This window comes from Hemiscyllium ocellatum, chromosome 21, assembly GCF_020745735.1.
Source record: "Hemiscyllium ocellatum isolate sHemOce1 chromosome 21, sHemOce1.pat.X.cur, whole genome shotgun sequence".
Lineage (NCBI taxonomy): Eukaryota > Metazoa > Chordata > Chondrichthyes > Orectolobiformes > Hemiscylliidae > Hemiscyllium > Hemiscyllium ocellatum.
The window spans coordinates 60,211,630-60,234,951 of record NC_083421.1 but is presented as its reverse complement, the minus strand read 5'-3'; the positions used below and the strand labels follow the sequence as shown (position 1 = coordinate 60,234,951).

Genomic DNA, 23,322 nt, shown 5'->3' with positions numbered 1-23,322 from the left:
AAGGAAAGGCAGCCGGCATTCTCAAAGATTCATCCCACCCTGGCAATGTTTTTCTACAACAAAAGCCTGAACACGCACCAGCCGATTTCAAAACAGTTTCTACCCTATTGTTGTTAGAATACTGAATGGACTCACAAACTCTTTCCATTCCCCTGTACCTGTGTTTTTGCTTTTGCCACTGTCTACCTATTATTTACTTTGCTACTTAGCTCTGTGATCTGCCTGCATTGCTCGCAAGACAAAGCTTTTCACTGTGCCTCGGTACACGTGTCAATAAATTCAATTCAATTCAATAAATATTCTTAAAAACATTCCACCAAACTTTTAAAAAATTTACAAATTTGCTGTGTTCCTTCCAGGTCAAAGGTCGTCACAAAAGAAATTACCGAGCTACCCTCCAACTGCACGTTAGGAATTCACAGGACATGTCAAAATGCTTCCTAAACTGTAAGTCCTCTTAGTGCAGTAACAATGTTACATAAGTTAATGCACAGTTAACTTGCAAAACGTAGCAATTGCTGTAACGGATGAATAATTGATGGTTTGGAATGAAATGCAGCAGCTGAAGATGACTGGACCTAGGATGTTCCTGAGGAACTCCTACAGAGATGTCCTAGCTGAGATGACTGATCTCCAACCACTTTCTATATGCCTAGTTTGACTTCAAAGAGGGAAAAGTTTTCCTCTGATTCCCATTGAGTCTATGAGACCAGGAAACCCCCTGTTCGACTGTAACTAAGTTGTAAACGGCAAGTATTTCCTACATCCAGATGCCTGCCATAAAGCACCTCCTCAGAACTGCCTCAGTCCTGGACAAAGATGTTGTCCTGTATCATTTTCTCAAATCTCTAAGTGGGACTTGAATATATGATCTGGTTAGGAGTTCTACCAATTGAGTAAAAAGGAGCTTTTATATGTTTCTTTTAAAATATTTTTACTGGTTGAAATTGAACCAAATCAGGATGAGTTAACAAAGGGTTACTGTGCATTTAACATTTTCTAATCCCACTTGCTGATTGGACAGCCAACAGAACATAAGCAGCATTTCCATTCACTATTTTCTTTGGTTAAAATGTTTAAATCTTTGACAAATAGCCAAGCCAATTCCTTTAAATATTTATACATAAAAACTGCCAAACCAGTCTCCATTTTCCTTCAGACTAGGCCTTATTTATGCATTGCGAAATCTTTCAGACAACCAACCCTTTCTTTTCTAAATGAGTGCATCAAAACTTTCAAAATAAAAATTCCAATAGCAATCAAGGCAACAACCTAATGAAACGTGCCTTTCTACAACTCATTTGCCAAAGTAAGTTCTTCACTTTTCTTTCTCTTGACAATTGGAATTTCTACGTCTGCTTTAATGTGAACCAGATGCATCCAAGATCACATCAACTCTAGAATGCTTTCACCTCTCACATAAGTTGCTCTTCCAGGCTAACTATCCTGGTGAACTTCAACAATGTAGGCAACACCAGCTCCAGTGATTATAAAAGTGCTCCTAGCTAAAATCCCAGATTCTTTCAATCAGCATTATTCACAAAGTCACCACAGATGTTGCTATATTGGCGGATAAAGTATCCTGATTCACCATATTTACCGCAAGCTACAGGCAACCATTAAGGAGAGGAGCCAGAGGGCCCCTGACAGTGCATGCATCTTGTTTACAGAACAGAAATAAATCAATGTAATCTAGCCCACGCTCAGTGCCTTTTATTGAAACCTGGAGCCAACTGAATCCCAGCAACAGTGCATCATCATGGCATTCCTCCAGCAACTCTAGACAATGCTACATTTCCGGGCAGATTAGAAGTACTACAAATTTGCTCATTTCCTAAACTCCTCTGAAAGTGAGTGTTTTAGTTCGGGTAAGGCTGCAAAACAGAGATTGGTAGATAGCCATCTGATGATGAATAATAAATGACGGGGAGGCAATCTCCACCTGGTCCCAACATGCTCCAATCGTTCAAGATGGCATTTCCTCTCACAGAGCTGACTGCTCTCACTGACGCTCAGTTCGGGCCCCATCGGGGCCACTCAGCTCCTGACCTCACTACACCATTAGTCCAATCACAGATGGAAAAGCTGAACTCCAGAGGTGCGATGAGAATGACTGCCCCTTGAATCGAGGCAGTATTTCACTGAGTGTGACATCAAGGAGCCCGAGCAAAACCAGAATCAAAGAGAATCGGGGGGAAAACTATCTTCAAAGGGTCACTCGACCCAAACGTTAACTCTGATTTCTCTACACATATCTGCTGAACTTTTCCAGCAATTTCTGTTTTTGTTTCCAATTTACAGCATCCATGGTTCTTTCAGGTTTTGAAGCCAGAGGTAAGGATACTACCACTGTGGCACAAGACCCTTGCTCCTTTGTATGAAAGAATCCTAAGGTAATGACCAACTCCTGTCCATAACATTAAATACCATTAAAATATAATTATTAACACTGCAGTTAGAAATAAACTAAAATATATACGCCTTTCATGAGATGTCCAGAATTCATCACAAACATCAAAGATGAAAAGAGCTCAGTGGAGATTAATTTCAGGACAGGGAAAGATCCAGAAGAGAAAGATGGAAACTGAAGTTTGTCTAACTATAGATCTACAATAAAATTCTTGTACATCTCTGAAGGTCTGTTGGTGCCTGTGGATATCTGTGTACGAAATACTCACTCTCCCCAAAAAAAATGTCAAGGCTAGAAGAGGCATTGGAAGTTTCAATACAGCTATTGATAGATTTTTGGTTGTCTAAGGTATTTATGAAGGTTGACAAAACTAAGCTGTGTAGATGGAGTTAAGTGAATGCTCAGCTATGATCTAGCTGAATGGTGGAACAAACTGAGTGGTCTCCTCCTGTTACAATATTGCTATGCTCCCTAAAACATAGGGTTCTCCAGATCTGTCACCTCTCTGTATATGTAACCTGCAGACCAGTGCTCAATGTCATTTCCACATAACAGTACCTGGTGACACACACACACCTGTACAGGTCAGTTATACACAGTGCCAGGAGCAACAGAGAAATCTTATCAACAGCTCCACAATAAAATGTTGTTGCTCTCAATGCTGTGATAATAGTGTAAAGTAATTATAAATTATAGACTATTCTCCGTAAACAAATGTTATACTATGGAATTCTCCAACTGTGTAGGCAAAGGCAGTGAATGATTTTAAAAGAAAATTGAATGGATGGTTTGGAGTAATTTATCAGCTGGGATACAGGGATAGGGTGGAGCAGGAAAGAAAGACAAATGGCATGGACTTGATAGGCACAGATGCTCAGTGGTTAGCACTGCTGTCTCACAGCACCAGGGATCTGGGTTTGATTCTAGCCTCGGGTGGCTGTTGACATGGAGTTTGCACAGTCTCCCCATATCTGCATAGATTTCCTCTGGGTGCTCTGGTGTCCTTCCTCATCCCAAAGGTGTGCAGGTTTGGTAGATTTGCCATGCTAACTGCCCCATAGCATCCACAAATGTGTAGGTCAGGTGGTTAAAATGAATAATGCGCAGGGTTACACAGTAAGGTGGGGTTGGTCTGTGTGGGATGCTCTTCAGAGGGTCAGTGCACATTCAATGGGCTGAATGGCCTCTCTCTTCTCTATCAGGATTCTATGATTGCCCTGAATTTGACAGGCTGAATAGCCATATAAATTTGTTGCAGGCCATTCAGCCTGCTCCACCATTCAGTTTGATCATGGTTGATCCATTTGTTTTTAGCATTTTGCATTCCCCAATACTCCCGATACCCTTCGATTCCAGACAATGTTGAATGAGATTTCTCCTGTGTGACTCAGAGTAGCTATGTGGTGCTGGTGGTTTGATACAGAGATCCCAAGTTCAACTTGATGTGACACTGGCAAGTAATTGAATAAAGATACATCTCCCCAGTGTTTTTTTTTTCTGTCTCTCTCTCTCTCTCTCTCTCTCTCTATCTCTCTTGCACAGAATTTTCTCTTGCTGCCTTTCCTCCTAGACTGCAGAATTGCCTGTGACACAATCTATTTTTACTGACTTTGTCTTTGCCAAAGGTGTCTTTATGGGATATTACTATACTGGAACATTTACTGTTTAGTAGTTACATAATCTATTATTCTGTTAAGTTTTCCAATAGAGTTAAATTAGTCCAATTATTCTTTCTTTTGTTGTATTTTAACTCTAATGCATGAATAATGTGTATTTTGCTTAAAATCGGGTAATTTGACCAATTGATTTGCATCCAGAATGCAACACCTGGCACTTATCTTTAAGAAAAGCTTAGAGTCTATGCTATTTTCTGAACATATTTTGAGGGTTTGGTCTGGTCCATAACGTGTACCACTGGCCTCTTGCAGTTATTAGGTAGCTTGTGTGATAATGAACTCAAATAGAAGTTATGCATCGACTCACCATAAAAATTACTGAGTAAAGCTCATGCTTTGGTGTTCCTGGAAATGGAGATGCATTGCTTTTAAAATGAACTTAGAAACTGTATGGGTCATGCACTGCTCCCTGAGTCAAACCTCCCACACACTTGCCCCATGAAGATCTGCACTGAGAGTACAAACTAGCTGGACCTGCCCCTGGAAACTGACCTCCACAGTACAAAAAAGGCCCACCCGTCCAGTGCTGGCGACTCCAGCAGCTGCAGAAAAGTTCACATATTTCAACAAAACCAGTGCCTCATAAGATCTAAAATCTCACTTTGTGTCACCTCAATCTAATATTCCCTCAATACAAGTTCCATAGCAGCTCAACAAAAACTGTAAAGCCAATGGTTAATTGCACTGCCCTCCAATCAGTGACCCATATTTACGGCAGCTGAAGAAATATACAGAGCATTAAAGGGAGATAAAGGATTCACATACACAAATGCTAATAAAATGAAGTCTTGATAATGACTCTGCTGTGAAATCAGCATGGGACCAGCTGAAGATCTGACATTTACTTTTAGGAAAATGAAAAAAACTGCTGGACAAAATAGGCTTTTAATGTGATCATCTTCAAAAAGTGGTGCGAATGGTAACAAATATAACAAGCCTGCAACTTTTTAACACCTCTCAAGATGTTAACAAGATTGTCTTAAGAAAAATACAGTATGGATGGAAATAATGATAGTTTCATTACAAAATAGGCTTTTAATGTGATGAAACTACCATTAATTGATGTAAAAACCCCATCTGGAACATTATTGTCCTTTAGGAAACTTTACCTTACAATTCTCATGTGTTGATCTAATCTAGTCTACAAGTTGATTAGCAATAATTATACTAGTAGACTTGATAGTTGTAGTTTTTGGCTTTCAGTTTTCAATGATTGATTTAAATCTCCATACTATCAGAGTATTAACTTGGATCAGGCTGGATGTGTCTAATGACATTGGGCTGAATTCCTATTCCACCATTGCCCCTTCAGGATCAGTTAGAAATAAACTAAAATATATACACCTTTCATGAGATATCCAGTATGACATTGGGTACACAGGAACAGAAAGAGGCCATTCAGGATTTCCAATCTCTTTGTGCTGTCATTGAGAACCTTGCCAATCTGTGACCTAGTTCCATTTACTGGTCCTTTTCTAATACCCTTTAGGTAACAAAATCTATCCACTTCAGACTCAAAACTGACAATTCCCACACCAACTGAGATTACCATGAAGGACTGTCCTTCGCAACCTCTCCCCTCACCTGAGGTACAGCAGCCCTCAGGTTAAATCATCATTAGTCATCTCTCTCCAATGAGAGCTCAGTCCTATGGTCTGGTAAGACTATGGCAAAAAAGTATATTTAAAGCTGAGATAGATTGGGAAATCTGGGGAAATGGCAGAAAAGTGGACATGAAGAACATCAGATCAGCCATGATCCTACTGAATGGTCGAGCAGGCTCAAGCTGCCGAATGAATTACTTCTGTTCCTATTTCTTATGGTCTTAATGGTTGTTATGTGCTGGACCAACCTGGTGGACTTTTAACGACAATCGATGACAGCCTTATGACCAGCAGCTGTGGTGGAATTTGAGCACAAAACATTAGCCTGGATCCCTGTCTCACTAGCTGAAAAATGTGTTGCTGGAAAATCGCAGCAGGTCAGGCAGCATCCAAGGAGCAGGAGAATCGACGTTTCGGGCATAAGCCCTTCTTCAGGAAACTCTTCCTCCCTGTCTCACTAGCCCACTGAAACTGCCAGTGTATCACCATCAGCTCAGTGCTATGGAAGTCGATCAACCCTGTCTGTCAGAAAGGAATTAGCTCAAACCCTGAAGAAACAAAATAAAATCACAGGGTCTGGAGAAACAGTGGGGAGACTGAGAGTAGGTGAATGATTCTTGCAGACAGCTACTTTGTACCTGATTGGGATCCTTCTGTCAGAGTCACAGAGATGTACAGCACAGTCGGTCCTTCGGTCCAACTCGTCCATGTTGACCAGATATCCTAACCTAATCTATTTCCATTTGCCAACATTTTACCCATGTCCCTCTAAACCCTTCCTATTCATACACCCATCCGGATGTACTGGCTTCCACCATCTCCTCTCACAGCTCTTTCCATACACGCACTACTGAGGTCCCTTTTAAATCTTTCCCCTTCTCACCTTAAATCTATGCCCTCTAGTTTTGGACTCCCCCATGCCAAGCAAAAGACCTTGTTTATTTATTTATCCTATCTATACCTCTCATGATTTTATAAACCCATAAAAGGTCACTCCCTCAGCCTCTAATGCTTCAGGGAAAATAGCCCTAGCCTTTTCAGCCTCTCGCTGTAGCTGATACCCTCCAACACTTGCAACACTTGTAAATCTTTCCTGCACCCTTTCAAGTTTCACAACATCCTTCCTATAGCTCAGAGACCAGAATTACATACAGTATTCCAAAAAGTGGCCTAACCAATGTCCTGTACAGTGCTGTAAATATTCTAGAATTTTATAGATGGAGATGAGAAACGAGAAGGTTTATGTAATGCTATGTACCCAGTCAGATTATAGCCTAGTATTTCACTGGAAACTTGCCTGTGTTCTTATGTCGACTTAGTTTAATATTCCATATGGATAACTGCCCACTAGTATTTGTTTAAGCTTTATTTGTTGCAGTAAAAGTGTGCATTTTTCCCCAGTTACTTATGATGCTATTTTCACAATTTTATGTGCACCTCATGATTACATCAGTTTTAATAAAACGTGCAGTTCAATTACAAATCACAGCACTTGCCTGGCAAGGTACAGGATAAACAAATGAGGTAAGACCATATGCAGACACAATTTTGGCCTAATCCTAGTTTCAGATCCAGCATCAAGTCATTTCATAGGGATGCATGGTGACTCAGTGGTTAGCACTGCTGCCTCACAGCACCAGAGACCTGGGTTTAATTCCAACCTCAGGCGACTGTCTGTGTGGAGTTTACACATTCTCCCCTTGTCTGTGTGGGTTTCCTCCGGGTGCTTCGGTTTCCTCCCGCAATCACAAAGATGTGTAGGTTGGGTGAATTGGCCATGCTAAATTGCCCATAGTGTTCAGGGATGTGTAGGTTAGGTGCATTGGTCTGGGTAAATATGGTAGGGGAATTGGTGTGGGTGGTTTACTCTTTGGATGGTTGGTGTGGACTTGTTGGGCTGAAAGGCCTGTTTCCTCACTGTAGGGATTCTATGATTTCTTTCCAATGACTGACAACAGCAGATTGGTTTCTTTGTGAGAAGGTATGGCACTGAATGTTCAAACGGGCATTGTCCATGAGAAAAAAACATTCGACCAGGCTGAATTTAGTCTAAGAATTCAGAAAAAAATTTATTGTATCTTGAAATTACGTGATGCACAAGGGCCAGTTTTTCTCGTTTATGTGCATTCCAATCCTAGGTACATGAAGCAGCTGTAAGATGGGCAAAACTCTACGGAAAATGAATATTGAAGATTGTTGCTTCTGTTTTTCAGATAATAAACTAAAGCAAAAGATCAGATTTCAGGGAACAACATTCAGTGCCTGAGGATCCACTGGTTTTGCAGTCCAAAGCAGGAGTGGGGAGAGAGAGGTGGGCAAGGTTGCAATGATAATAAGAGGGCTAGTGAATGTTTCAGGACACTGCAGTGAAATTGGGCTTCCGTGAAAAAAAAAGTAGGCATCATACAAATGTACACTGGAGCAGAAGTAAGCCATTCAGTCCTTTAGGCGTGTTCTGCCATTCACTATCATGGCCGATCATTTTAGAGAATAGAATTAGAAAATTCCATGATGGCACCTTCAACTCTACATTCCCGTGATAAACTCTGATTCCTGACTAACCAGGGAGTCAATCTATCTCAGGCCTGTGTATACTTCCTTCCAGTTTTCTTGTGTATGTGGCCCATGTTGGCTGCTGACACCAAAAAATTTAATTGTAACTTTTTATTTTAATTTTTGGGGAATTAGGATGATTTGAGTTCCTGTTGTTGTTCCCCTCCTTCTTCCACAGGCCTAAAGCTGCCTGATACTTACTTACCAGATGAAGGAACAGTCTAATTGTAAAATTAACCAAAAACCTCTGGATGCCAGGAAACTGTAACAAAAGCAGAAGTTTCTGGAGGAACTCAGCAGGCTGGCAGCATCAGTAGAGAGAGAATGCATAGTCAACACATCGCAACCTTTGAACAGAAGTGCACTGAAGAGATGTGCATTAATTCTGCTTTCTATCCATGGTTGCTGCCAGATCTAAGAGAAAGTGAGGACTGCAGATGCTGGAGATCAGAGTCAAGAGTCATTCCTGTTGCAGGGCTTATGCCAGAAACGTCGATTCTCCTGCTCCTCGGATGCTGCCTGACCTGCTGCGCTTTTCCAGCACCACACTCTCCATGCTATCAGACCTACTGAGTTTCTGGTTTTGAGCCTGACTGCGGGGGGTGGCAGAAACCTGACTGAAAAGAGGCCTGAGGCCTCAGTTCCAACCTCCTGTGAATGGCCCCAGCCAAACATTTGCCCTGCTCTATCTGGTTTCTGCCCTCTTCATCTTTCTCTGAAGATCCTGCAAGCACGCTGAGCAGCAGAGCAAGGAGGGAAGGCAGCAAAACACCTACCATAAAGATACTGGCCGACCTATGGGAAGGTGGCCCTCGGAAGAATACAGCCTTACAACAGTTTGTGTTGGAATTTCTGCCCATTTGTGCATCAAAGAGAATTTGAAACCTTATGGATGGCGCTCATATAAATTGCACAAGCATGTCTGTGTGGGTCAAACAAGGAGGAACACCAACCATTCGAATCACAGATACACTATCAATTTCTATTTGGGATCAACTGCCCTGCCAAAATCTTGCAATTTGTCTTCAAAAATGAAGACCAAACCCAGGTTTCCCTTCTTATTACCCTCAAATGCCTGCAGAAAGGTTACAAATGGAAGTCTGCTGCAGGCAGACAATGTTCGGTGCTTTTTTTTGAGATGGGCGAAGTGGGAACATGAAGCTGTTGTTTTAGATGGTGTTGAGCTTCCTGTGTGCTGTGCAGAGCTGCATTCATCCATTAAGTGGGGATCATTCCATGCTGGCCTGCATCTTGCGCAGATTGTTGTGGTGTGACACACTTTTTGTCGTCAATGCAAATTGGCTATAATTCGACTGACAAATTGTGGACATTGTTTGAATAACATGAACTTTCTATTGAACAGGTAAAGCTATTTTCTACAGCAGAATTTTCTGTAGCAGTTTTCCATAGCGCGATTTTCTATATTTGCAGAAGAACACTACTGCTGCATTACAGCAATGCACTCTGTACATTGTTGGATAGACCCTGAGAAAATACGGCCAAATTAAACAGAAAGCAAGGACCAAAAAAGAACTTATACACACCATTTGTGAAATTATCATAAGATAATTTCAATCAACTATTTGGTCAAATTGTAATACAACCCCTGGGAGGTGGGACTTGAACCCAGATCTCTGATTTACAGGTATGGATTCTACCACTTATGCCTTAAGACATGCTTTACTGCCCCACTCATTACTTATTCTCTAGGTGTGTCAATTTAGCTTTTTTGGAGTATTTTGCTATCAGAGAAATCATAAATGATAATATTGCATTTGATGAGCTAATTGGCTGTGAATAACAACATGTTCCAGATAGGACCGAGAGCAGCTGATGTTAATTGGGATACATTTCTTGTAGCGCAATGGTACTGTCCCTTTCTCAAAGCCAGAGAGAGCTGGGTTTCAGTCCCATTCACTTCAGAGGTCTCTCAAATATCAAAGACCTGTTTTCTGAAAGGTTTCATGGTGCAGTGGTAATGTCCCTACCTCACAGCCAGGAGATCCAGGTTCAAGTCTCATCTCACTCTAGAAATGTATAATACCATTTCTGAACAGATTGACAAGGAAAATATTAAAGGAAAATTGGTTTCTGTTGCCCTTATTGAGCTCCACGCAGAAGTTAAACAATGGGAAACATGGATGATTTCCTGGTGGTAGTTCATTGATGAACAATACCACGGATGATTTGGTGGAAGGCAAAACCATTCAGGTGTATGTGATAGCACTTCTGGATATTTAAAAAATAACTGAGTTCTGGGTTTTACTCCCACTTGCTTAGAAGGTATATGATAACATCACTGAGTAGGTTGATAAAGAATATTTTTTAAAAAAGTGAGTCCCCTCATCAACGCCTTTTGAGAGAGTTGGGCACCACTTGGCCTGGAGTGCATTAATTTGACTTAGTTCCCTCTCGTTTCCCTGCCCTTTTCTGTTATTCACTTGTAGGATATTAGCATCGCTAGCAGTATTTACTGCTCGTAACACCAGTGGAAATCAGGGCACAGCAGTTAGATTGTCTCTGATTGGAGACAGTAGAAGGTGAGGACTGCAGATGCTGGAGATCAGAGTCGAAGTGTGTGGTGCTGGAAATGCACAGCTGGTCAGGCAGCATTCGAGGACCAGGGCATAAGCCCTTCATCTAGAAAGTGAAGATAGTATGGCAGGGCTTTTGAATGTTACTTGCCAATTGTCAGCCCAAGCCAAATAGCCTTTGGAGAAACTGGAATCAATGGGTATCGGGGGCAAACTCTCCTCTGGGTGGAGTCATACCTAACATATAGGAAGATGGTTGTGCTTGTGGAGGGTCAGCCATTTCAGCTCCAGGACATCTCTACAGGAGTACCTCAGGGTAGTGTCCTAGGTCCAATCATCTTCAGCTGCTTCATCAATGACCTTCCTTCCATCACAAGGTCAGAAGTGGGGATGATTGCACAATGTTCAGCACCATTCGCAACTCCTCAGACACTGAAGCAGTCTGTGTTCAAACGCAACAAGACCTCGACAACATCCTTCCTCAGAACTGGACCCAAAACATTAACTCCGCTTTCTCTTCATGAATGCTGAAGCTTTTCCAGCAACTTCTGTTTTTCTTTCTGATTTGCAGCATTTGCGGTTCTGTTGGTTTTATATGGTAATTGGTCGGGTTAAATTAGTCTTGCTTTTTGCGTATAGGACATACCTGGGCAATTTTCCACATTGTCGAGTAGATGCCAGTGTTGTAACTGTATTGGAAGAGCTTGGCTAGGGGAGCAGCAAGTTCTGGGGCACAAGTCTTCAGCACTATTGCTGGAATGTTGTCAGTATCCTGTGCCTCTTTATTGTTACACGGCCGCTGGTGTGCCGTGGTGGTTATTTAATTTTTAAATTAATTCAGTGATTGGATTGTGAGTGGTGGGTTTATAAAATAGAATATCTGGTTTCCACTAGAAAAAGCGCTGATCTGTGGAAGGATTGAGCAGTCTATGGTTTGTGAATAAACTGTCATAGAGCTGTACAGCACGGATACAGACCCTTTAGCCCAACTCGTCCACACCAACAGGATATCCTAAATTAATCTAGTCCCATTTGCCAGGATGTGGCCCATATCCTTGTAAACCATTCCTATTCATATAACCATCCAAATGCCTTTTAGATGTTGTGTTGTACCAGCCTCAATCACTTCCTCTGGCAGCTCATTCCATACACACGTAGTTAGAGACAAAAAAAACTGCAATGTTGGAATCCAAAATAGACAGGCAGGAGGCTCAAAGAACACAGCAAGCCAGGCAGCATCAGAAGTTAGAGAAGTCAACGTTTCGGGTATAACCCTTCTTACACCACCCTCTGTGAAAAAGTTGCCCCTTGGGTCCCTTTTAAATCCTTTGCCTCTCACCTTAAATCTATGCCTTCTAGTTTTGGACTTTCTTACCCTGGGAAAAAGATCTTGGCTATTTACCCTGACCATGCCCCTCAAATTTATAAACCTCTATAAGGTCACCCCTCAGCCTCGTACGCTGGAAAATAGCCCCAGCCTATTCAGCCTCTCCCTATAGCTCAAACCCTCCAGTTGTGGAAGATAAACGGGTTCCTGCTATGTTCTTAATTGGGCAAATGTTTACCAGGTTAACAGTGAATATCAAGATGAACTTGGGAGTAAATTAAGGGTGATCGACTTATTTTAATGAAGTGACAATACACAGGCTGCTAATCAATACCAATACTGACGCTAAAGAACTGTGCCCACTGTTTCTGGCTCTTGGTTGAGTTTAGTACCCAAGCCAATACATTCAATGAGTGAAATGTAAGAACAAAATCTTCCAGGCACTTACCCGGGGTCCTCGTTTTCCAGGTGAACCTGGTAACCCTGGAGGTCCTGGGGGACCCTGTAGAGAAACAGTTAACATTTATTAGAAATGTGATAGAGTCATTATTCTATCTCACAATTTAGCAATTAGTGACTAATCCTGCTTGAGTTGACGGAGTTTATGGGTTATTTGCCAGAACATCAGTTCGATTTTCCAGGAGACCATTAGAAATTTTCAGACAAACAATACAAACTTGACAAGGTCACCTATTAATGAGGCTATTCATTGTGACCCAGTAATCCCCACGCAGACGAACTAGATTTAGAAGCCACAGTGATGATCAAGCTACTTTCTTTTTGCAACTCACCATTGCTGATTGGTTCTAATCAGGTTCAGCTGTAAAAGAGTCTTGGGTCACTACACTTTGGTGGAAATCAATTGTGAATTCTTTGTGGGAACTGTACCTAGCAATGGTGCAATCATAATGTCACTGCACTCCAAATCTAGGAGCTCAGGCTAATACTCTTAATGACCTTGATTTTAATCTCACCATGGTGGAATTTAAATTCAATTAATGAGTCTATTTTGGTGCAGACATGATGGGATGAATGACCTACCCTGCACTGTATCAATGCTCTGATGCCATTCCTGATAAACAATATCACAGTCCTTGCCTCACAGACTTTATTCTGATAAATTAGGCTAGAGCTTCCTGTATGATCTCTCATTACACCCAAGTGACTATGTAGTTCTTCAGAACCAGTCGCTGGATTCGAAAAGTTAACTGTTTCTCTCTCCTCAGACCTGCTGAGTTTCCCCAGCAATTTCTGTTTCTATTTCAGCTTTCCAGCATCTGCAGGTCTTTGTTTTATTTGAATGTTCCAACCTGACTTGTGCCTGGTATATGTTTTACAGCCTCTGGGAAATTGGGAAGTGAGTCACTCACTTGCCAATGTTACATTTTCACTTGTCAATGTTACAGATCGCAAAGGATCCAAGACCAGGTACATCAAATTAAAAAGATCACTTATTAAGGCACAATGGAAAGATCTTGGTAGATCAACACTGCAGCAGATTACAAGTACAGTTAAAGACACAGGTAAATGTGACCATAGGATTAGCTCTTAAGGCATTTTGAGATATGTTAGTAGACTTGGCTATACAGGGAACAATTTCAGAACTGTACTAAGCAGTGAGGGGGATAGCAACAGATTTTAGGTAGGCACACATAAGCTGGTGAAATGACTGAATGCACAGCAGATAATATTTCCATCAGCGCAATGTCAAATCATAGAATTTGGAAGGAAGAATGAGGAAAGATAATGTAAATGAAATGGTTTAAACAGGATATAGGAACAGAAAGACCTGTGTGCGCATGTGCACAGATCTTTGATAAATCCTGTCAATATTGGATGATGCTATGAAATCAAATTTCAAAAGTAGACTTCAGCATTTCCTACAGGATTAACTCACTGAACAACAGTCAATATATAATCAGAAAAACAGGATTCTGTTTGAACTAGCTTCATGACTTTTTTTAGAAAAACTTTTAACTTGATTTTTGAAAACATATGACAGCATTCTGCATAAAGTACTGCCAAGTTAAGTTTGAGGTTTTGGGAATCAAGAAAAAGCCAGAGATAAATAAGTTGGGCGAATGGTAGAAACTTCGTACATTTGTAACAAAAGTTAAATGACCAGGGTTCAGAGATGGGGCCCTCATTATTGTATTATATATTAAAGGTTTGTATTTGGAAATTTAATGCAAATGGCTCACAATTACAGGGGATACCAAACTAAGATAAAGTCACTCCAATTTAAGGACAATAACCACAAAAGACACAAGTTTATTATGCAAGGAAAATTGTATGACTTAGCTTTTTTTAATTTATCTATATTTCGTCGGATGTAGGCATCACTGACTGGGTTGACAGCTATTGCCCGTCCCTAATTGCCTCTTGAGAAGGTGGCAGGGAGCTGCCTTCTTGAACTGCTGCAGTCCACCTGCTGTAAGTTGACCACAATGCCCTTAGGGAGGGAATTCCAGGATTTTGACCCAGTGACACTGAAGGAACAGCGATATATTTCCTAGTCAGGATGACGAGGGGTTTGGAAGAGAACTTGCAGAGGTTGGTATTCCCAAGTATCTGCTGCTCTTATCCTTCTAGATAGAAGTGGTGGTGGGTTTGGGTGGTGCTTTCTGAGGATCTTTGGTGATTTTCTGCTGTGCATCTTGTAAACAGTACACAATACTGCTACTGAGCATTGGTGGCAGACGGAGTGGATGCTTGTGGATGTGGTGCCAATCAAGCAGTCTACCTTGTCCTGAATGGTGTCAAGCTTCTTGAGTGTTGTTGGAGCTGCACTCATCCAGGCAGGTGGGCAGTATTCCATCACACTCCTGACTTGTGCCTTGTACATGGTGGTCAGGCTTTGGGAAGACAGGAGATAAATTATTCGTTGCAGTATTTGTAGCCTCTGACCTGTTCTTGTAGTCAGTGCTATTCCATAAATGGGTTACATTAGCTCGGGAAAAGAGTTTTCTATCAGCTTTATATACAATATAGGGAAGACAACACAGTAATTGTGATATCACTGAAGTAGCAAGCCTGAAGCTCAAGTTCATGCTTTGGTGACACCACGTCAAATCTCACCTTGATAACTGCTGGAATTTGAATTCAATTAACTTTAAAACAAAACTAGACTAAAGGTGACCATGTAAGCACTGGCAATTGGTTCAATAATACTTCTCAGAGATTGGTAATGGGGGCGGTTCTATGTGTGACTCCAGTTCCACAACAATGTGGTTGACTTAGCTGCTCTCTGACATGAGCGAGCAAGCCACTCAGTTCAAGGGCAATTGGGGGTGAGGAACACATGCTGGTCCCAATATCCCATGAAAGATTAAAGAAAATCATGGACAATTGTTATAGAATTTAATACTGAGCTTCAAGCTCAAGATTATAGTAGGAACAAATTACTGCAGATGCTGGAACCTGAAGTGAAAACAAAAAATGCTGGAGATCACAGCAGGTCAGGCAGCATTTGTGGAGAGAGAGACTCTAATGAAGAGTCAGCTAGACTCAAAACGATAGCTTGCCAAGAGCATAATATACAGGGTTAGAGAACTTTGATTAAATGCCAAGTAAGAAAGACCAGTCTTTCTTCCAGCTCGCCTCCAAACTCCTTCTGGGAGTGTTGGCCATGACTTTCACTTTCACTGCCCCACCTGTCAGAAAACAAACAAACCACACTTTGGCTTTTCACGAAACCAGCAATTCACCCGACTTTGGGCTCCTGACCAGGAGTCAGGAATTCATGGTGGTGGAGGCAAGTTTGATTGAAACGTTCCAAAGGGAATTGGGCTGGGAGGTGAAAAGGAACAAAGTGCAGGGTTTTACAGAGAGAAGAAAGGAAAAGACTCAAAGCGACTTGCTCATGCAGAGAGCTGGCATAAAGCGATAAGCTGAATGGCCTCCTTATACTCTCTGGGTCTGTACGAGACAGCACTTTCCGTGTACATTTTAGTTTGGAATTATATTTGTGGCATTTTACTCCTTGCTTAGCTGTTACACATCTTTTATTGCCCAGTCATTACTGTTCCTGGCCAGTTCCTTCAGCTTTTCCATGTCCTGCTGGTCACTGACCTTGCTGATTGTGGCGAGAGCCTGCAATCCTGATGCAATCCCACAGCCCTGATTTTCCTTACCCCTTGTCTCTCCAGAGAGACACACCATGTCCTGTGGCGTGTAGTGTCTCTGCCTCTTAGCTGGAAACTCGAGTCCGAGCCTTGATGGTCAATGGAGGCATGTTTAGAATGTGGCCAAACAGGTTGTGCATTCACCTGAAGAGCCTTGTTATGACAGCAGAAGAAGAGAATCATGTAATCGAAGAAAGCCTAGAGCCTCTCCTATCACTATCCAGTGCTGTAGACTGCAACATGCATGTTGCCACAGTAACTCCATCTCAACGATCTGTAATTCACCAGCACACATGAGATTCCTGCCTTCTCTCTGTAACCCTGCACTTTGTTCCTTTTTACCTAACTTCCTTTGCTTTGTAGTGTTTCAATCAAACCTGTCTCCACCGGCCTCTCATGCAGCACTTACAGACACCACTTGCTGTGGGAAACACCAATCCCACTGTTGTGTGCCAGTGACTTTGAACATCTGCACTCTCCTTCTTAACTCTTCCAACAATGGAAATAGTTTCTTCCTAATCTATTCTGTCCAGACCCATCGTGATTTTGAGAAACTTGATAAAATCTCCTCTCCGCCTTTTTTCAGAGAATCCCTACAATGCAGATGATGGCCATTCAGCCCATCGAGTCTGCATCTCCGAAGAACATCCTGCCCAGACCCACCTAACCGCCCAATCCCTGTAACCCATGTAGACTACACTGGACACTGTGTGCAATTTAGCATGTCCACCATACCTAACTTGCAGATCTTTGGATTGTGGGAGGAAACTGGAGCACGTGGAGGAAACCCACACAGATGTGGGGAGAATGTGCAAATTCCACATTGACAATCACCCGATGGAGAGGCTGAATATGCTGGGACTGTTTTCCTTGGAGCTTAGAAGGCTGAGGGGTGACCTTATAGAGGTTTATAAAATCATAAAGGGCATAGATGGGTAAATAGACAAGGTAATAAATCAGAGGGTATTGGTTTAAGGTTAATGGGGAAAGATTTAAAAAGGACTTATGGGGCAAATTTTTCATGATGTGGAGGTGCTGGTGTTGGACTGGGGTGGACAAGGTCACCATCTGATGAAGGAGCAGCGACTTCAAATAAACCTGTTGGACCTGGTGTCGTGCGACTTTCAATTTTTTCACACAGAAGGTGGTGCGTGTATGGAATGAGCTGCTGAGGAAGTGGAGGAGGCTGGTACAATTACAACATTTAAAAGGCATCTAGATGGGTATATGAATAGGAAGGGTTTAACGGGATATGGGCAATGTGCTGGCAAACAGGACTAGAGTCATTCAGGATATCTGGTCGGTATGGATGATTTGGACTGAAGGGTTTGTTTTTGTGCTGTACATCTCCATGCCTCTATGATTCTATACCTCCCAACATGGTGTAGTGTCAAATAATACTCCTGTGAAGTGCCCTGGGGCAATGTTGCATTTATTACTTCAAGTAGCTATCAGATATTGCTGATGACTCTATTGTTGCTGGTGCTGCTTTCCAAAGGGTTCCTCGTTACTCATTATTACTTTCACTTGTTCACGTTTGGGCATTTGATTCCGAAACAAAACAAATGATTGATTGAGTCGATTGTCCTGAGGTAACATGACACATTCGAGCTGGGACTCCTCAGACAGCCCGTTTCCAGATGCCTTTGAACGGTGTAAGACTACAGCTACACTCTAGATGTAAAGCTTTTAATCATCTATGTACAATGGGAGCAGCTGCAAAATATCATACATGGTACTCATTTGAAGATTAATATTTTATAAGTTTACAATGCGTACAATGTATCTCCATTTCTTTCAGATTTCCTTTCATGTTGAACTACATGTAGTTTCAAAGCATATTAAATTATATTAATTTCTACCTTTGCTATGTCTCTTCTCAGGGTGATGAATCTCATCACAGCGATAAAAATGCGAGTGTTTCTTCAGCTACAGTTGCAATGGGGAAGACTAAAGTTAAAATTGTTCCTGTGTTCTGAGTGTCTGTTCCAAGGAGGAAGTTACTGGATAGTAACCAGAGTTACAGCCCGAGTTAGTTTGTTTGACCTTCTGTGGCTAAGGGCTAAAGTTTAAGTGTGATATAATTCAGGGCACCTTAACTCAGAGGGCAGTTATTTCAAACAAACAAAGGCAGTCTCCTGATAACTGTTGTTTGATTGTGTATGTCTTTTCTGAGCCATTCCTGCAGCTAGATCAAGGTAATTTTCAAATTAAGGATTTTAAATATAAGAAAAGATGAGAGAAATTGAACTTATGCTCCTTGGAGCAGAGAAGATTAAGAGGTGACCTTATTGAGGTGATCAAAATTATGAATAATTTTTACAGTAAAAAGCAATGTCCTGTTTCAACCAGTTGGCGTTTCAATAACTGGGAGTCACAATTTTAACACTGCCTGCAAGAGAGCTAAGAGTGAGATGAGGAGACACTTCTTTACTTGGAGAGTTATTAGGATTTAGAATGCGTTGCCTGGGAGAGTGTTGAAAGGCAGATTCCATGGAAGGTTTCAAAAGAGAGCTGGATATATATTTGAAAACTGATTAATTTAGAGATAGGGCTGGAGAGTGTGACTAGCTGAGAAGCTCTTTCAGGAACTAGTACAAATATGATGGGTCAAATGGCCTCCTTCTGTACTGTAAAGTTCTATGAATCTAATTCTACATAACCTGAATCAATTCAATCCTGCTCTGTGGATTTAGTTGTTTTTTAGTCAAATTATTCCAAAACTGTTATTACTCACCACCACTGGAACTAATTAGGCTTGAACCCAGACCTCCTAATCTACAGTAGGGACACTGCCACTGCATCACAAGAGCTCCCTGTGCTATGGGCCTATAGTATCCATGGTTCCTGTTATTTCCAGTTACCTCATAGGCATGCAGTCATGAAGTGGATGTTTATAGCAGAGGGTGATAAAATCCAAAATCTCAAAGTTTACAGATATGGAGATCCCAGATCTACTTGCACCAAATTGAAGAGCAGATGGTACGGGAACACCCCCTCAATCTGAATGGTCCCCTCCAGATCATTCACAATCCTGATTTGGAATCTTATCTCTGTTACTTTCCTGCCACTGGGTCAAATTCCTGGAACTCTCTCCCAAACAGCATTGTGGCTGTACCTAACCCCTTGCCCTGTTAAACTGCAGTGGATCAGGAAGGTAGCTCACTACCCATTTTTCTGTTAGGGAAGGTAGCAAACATTAGCCCAGACAGAGATGTTCACATCTCACAAAATATCTTTTAGAAATTCCCAGGAACTCAACAGTTTGAAAATTTTTGACAACATGACAGAACGTTTTTGTCAACAAACTCAGAATTCTGATGAAGGTTACTGGACTCTGTTTCTCTGGATCTGTTGAGTTTCTTCAACAGTTTCTGTTTTTATAACTTTTTAAGTTGCCACTCAGAAGTTGCATGGATTTGAGAAGGTGACAATTTTAAAAAGAAACAGTAAATGAATTCCCTGGTGAAGCAAGAAAAACCTCCTTCATTGGAGAGTGGCGACCAGTGGTGGTTTAACCTGAGGGTCACCATATCCCAGGAGAGGCAGTGGGAAATGAGACCTTCATGGTGACCTCAGCCAAAGCAGGAACGGAACCTGATGTTAATGTCACTCTGTGTCACAAAGCCAGCCACCCAGCAAACCGAGCCCCAGAGTAAGGAAAAACCAACTTGAAAATGCATAGACTGGACCTCCATTTTGAAGTACGCTAGACATGTTGGAGCAATACACCCCGTTCACAAATTTAACTGTTTCTTCTTTTTAGGGCAAACAACTGTTAGCCACCAAAAGTTGCTGAGGAAGCCTTTTCATATTGCAAAGCATTGCCTGGCAATGTGATCACTTCCCCAAGAATTACCATAATATCCTGATTTCTTTTTCTTAATTGAAATGTTACAGGTGGTACTGCTTTATTTAAAAGCCTTGACTGACACAAGACAATGGGTCTATCTGAAAAGAGAAAGCTAACTGACTAGACTCCTCAGCTCAACAATGCTGACAGAATGATACAAGAATTCTCGTTGGAATAACTTTTGATGACAGAACCTGCTCTCTGATAAAGGCAAAATACTGCGGAACTGGACAGGTGAAACAAGCGCAGAATGCTGGAGGACCTCAGAAGATCTGACAGCATATATAGAGAGAGGAAACAGAGTTAACATTTTGAGTTTGCTGTGACCCTTCTTCAGAATGTTAACTCTGTTCCTCTCTCTCCACTGACATTGCCAGACCTATTGAGTTCCCCCTCCTTTCTGACATTTCAAATATGCCAACTTAGAAACCAAGCATCCCTACAGCTCTGCCGAAAGGTCTAACTCAGAATTAAATGTGATTGCGGGTTCTGAAAATCGCTGCTTTAATTCGCCTCTTGATGGTTGGTTTTCATCTCTCCCCATACATTTATAGGGGTTTGACAGTAAAATGGTGACTGAGCCATGGTTATAGAGTCATAGAATCATACACCCCCACAGAAACAGACTCTTGAATCCAACCAATCCATGCCAACCATAATCTCAAACTAAACTAATCCCACCTGCCTGTGCATATTCCTCCAAACATTTCCTATTCTTGCACTTAGTTTAAACATTGTTACAGTACCCACATCCAACACTTCCTCTGGACATTCACATACGAACCACCCTCTGTGTAAAAGATTTGCCCCTCATGTCTTTTATAAACCTTGCTCCTCCCATCTTAAAAATATGCCCCCTAGTCTTGAGATCACCCATCCTAGGGAAAAGACACCTGCCACCTTATATCTATGCCCCTTGTTATTTTATAAACTTCTATAAGGTCACCCCTCAACCTCCTGCACTCCAGTGAAAAAAGTCCCAGCCTATCCAGCTTCTCCTTGTAACTCAAACCATCTATTCCAGGCAACATCCTGGTGAATCTCCATTAATAAAATCCCGTTACCACCTTGGGGATGTGACTGGTTACCACACTTATTCAGACAGCTTTTAATTCTCAGTTCCAACCCAGATCAGTGGAGACAGGAATTCAGAATCTGAATGAATCAACACACTGGTTCTGAGTCAAATAGGTCCCACCTCAAATAACTCCTGCAAATCAAATCCAGCACAAAGACTTTTCAATTCCATGGAAACATTCACCCACATAAATAAAGCACACAAACTCTTTCAACCAGGATACAGAAAAACAGATGAGATTCTTTTTATCTCCTCCAGCAATGTTTTATATCTGACTTTTGCTGTGTAATGATAAAAATATCAAAATCTTCTACATTTCTAAAATAGCTCAGGAGTGCACCCGTAAATTTAAAACTGTTCCTTTGCATTTCAACAGACAATTTAAAAGAACAGACAGCCTCCCAGACAACAGATGGGTAAAAACATCAAAGACTTACAGTAATAGAAATGTACAGCATGGAAACAGACCCTTCGGGCCAACTCGTCCATGCAGACCAGATATCTCAGATATCCCAATGACCAGTATTTGGTCCATATCCCTCTAAACCCTTCTTATTCATAAATCCATCCAGACGTCTTTTAAAGGTTGTAATTGTACCAGCCTCTACCACTTCCTCTGGCAGCTCATTCCAAAAACGCACCACCTTCTGTGTGAAAATGTTGACCCTTAGGTCCCTTTTAAATCTTTCCCCTCTCACCTGAAACCTATGCCCTCTAGTTTTGGACTCCCTCATCCCAGGAAAAAACCTTGTCTATTCACTCTAACTATGCTCCTCATGATTTTATAAACCTCTATAAGGTCACCCCTCAGCCTCTGATGGTTCAGGAAAACAGCCCCAGCCTATTCAACCTCTCCCTGTAGCTTAAACCCTCCAACCCTGGCAAAATTCTTGTAAATCTTTTCAAGTTTCACAACATTTGCCTACAGCAGGGAGACCAGAGTTGAACACAGTGCTCCAAATGTGGGTTAACTTGCACTTCAATTATGGGGTCTTGTGGTGTAGTGGTAATGTCCTCACCTCAGGATTTAAGTCCCACCTACCTAGAAATGTATCAAAGCATGATGATTTTAAAATAAATGTTCTTGAATAATTTCCTAAGGCACTTAAGGGCAAAAACAATGCACACAAAGGAGAAGATATTCAAAGGGATCAAAGTTTGTGCGAAGATTTGTAGCTCGGGTGCTCGTTGTTGTGGTTCTGTTCGCCGAGCTGGAAGTTTTTGTTGCAAACGTTTCGTCCCCTGGCTAGGCGACATCATCAGTGCTTTGGAGCCTCCTGCGAAGCGCTTCTTTGATGTTTCTTCCGGTATTTATGGTGGTCTGTCCTTGCCGCTTCCTGTTGTCAGTTTCAGCTGTCCGCTGTAGTGGTTGGTATATTGGGTCCAGGTCGATGTGTTTGTTGATGGAGTTTGTGGATGAATGCCATGCCTCTAGGACCAGGTGTTTCAGCGGATCCAAACACTCCATACAATCAACACAGGAATTCTTGAACATCATCAGAAATATACACATAGACAAAGAAGAAACCATGATCTCATTCGACGTGACGGCACTGTTCACTTCGATTGACAAAACCCTAGCCAGAGAAACAATAGCCAACCTACTGGACATACAGAACAGAAAACAGGACGCGGAACCTATCAACAAAGACGGCATACTTAAACTACTAGACTTGTGCCTCACTACACACTTTACATTCAACAACCAGATATACGAACAAATCAACGGAACACCCATGGGATCACCAATCTCGGGACTCATAGCAGAGGCAGTTATGCAAAGGTTAGAACAAACAATCCTACCACAAATTCAACCCAAACTCTGGGTCAGATATGTCGATGACACGTTTGTACTCATCAAAAACACGGAAATAGAAAAAACACACCGGATCATCAACGCCACACTCACAGGAATACGATTCATGAGAGAAGAAGAAAAGGACAGCCAACTCCCATTCCTAGACGTGATAGTACAGAGAACACCGAACGGAGAATTCACCACAAGGGTATACAGGAAAGCAACACACACAGACCAAGTCCTAAACTATGAAAGTAACCACCCCAACACACACGAACGAAGCTGCATCAGGACACTATTCAAAAGGGCCACAACATACTGCAGTACACCAGAACTGCAAAAAGAAGAAGAGGAACACCCATACA

The 23,322-nt window shown here is 41.7% G+C and overlaps 1 protein-coding gene across 2 annotated transcripts in view; it reads right to left on the bottom strand.

Annotated features, from left to right (window-relative positions):
- Positions 1 to 23,322, bottom strand: part of LOC132825922 (collagen alpha-1(XXVII) chain-like) — a 593,955-nt gene that overhangs the window by 462,833 nt on the left and 107,800 nt on the right. For both annotated transcript variants that reach the window (XM_060841558.1, XM_060841557.1), the window contains exon 4: positions 12,553 to 12,606. In XM_060841558.1, the coding sequence (XP_060697541.1) occupies positions 12,553 to 12,606 (54 nt within the window). The remainder of the gene's footprint in view (positions 1 to 12,552; positions 12,607 to 23,322) is intronic.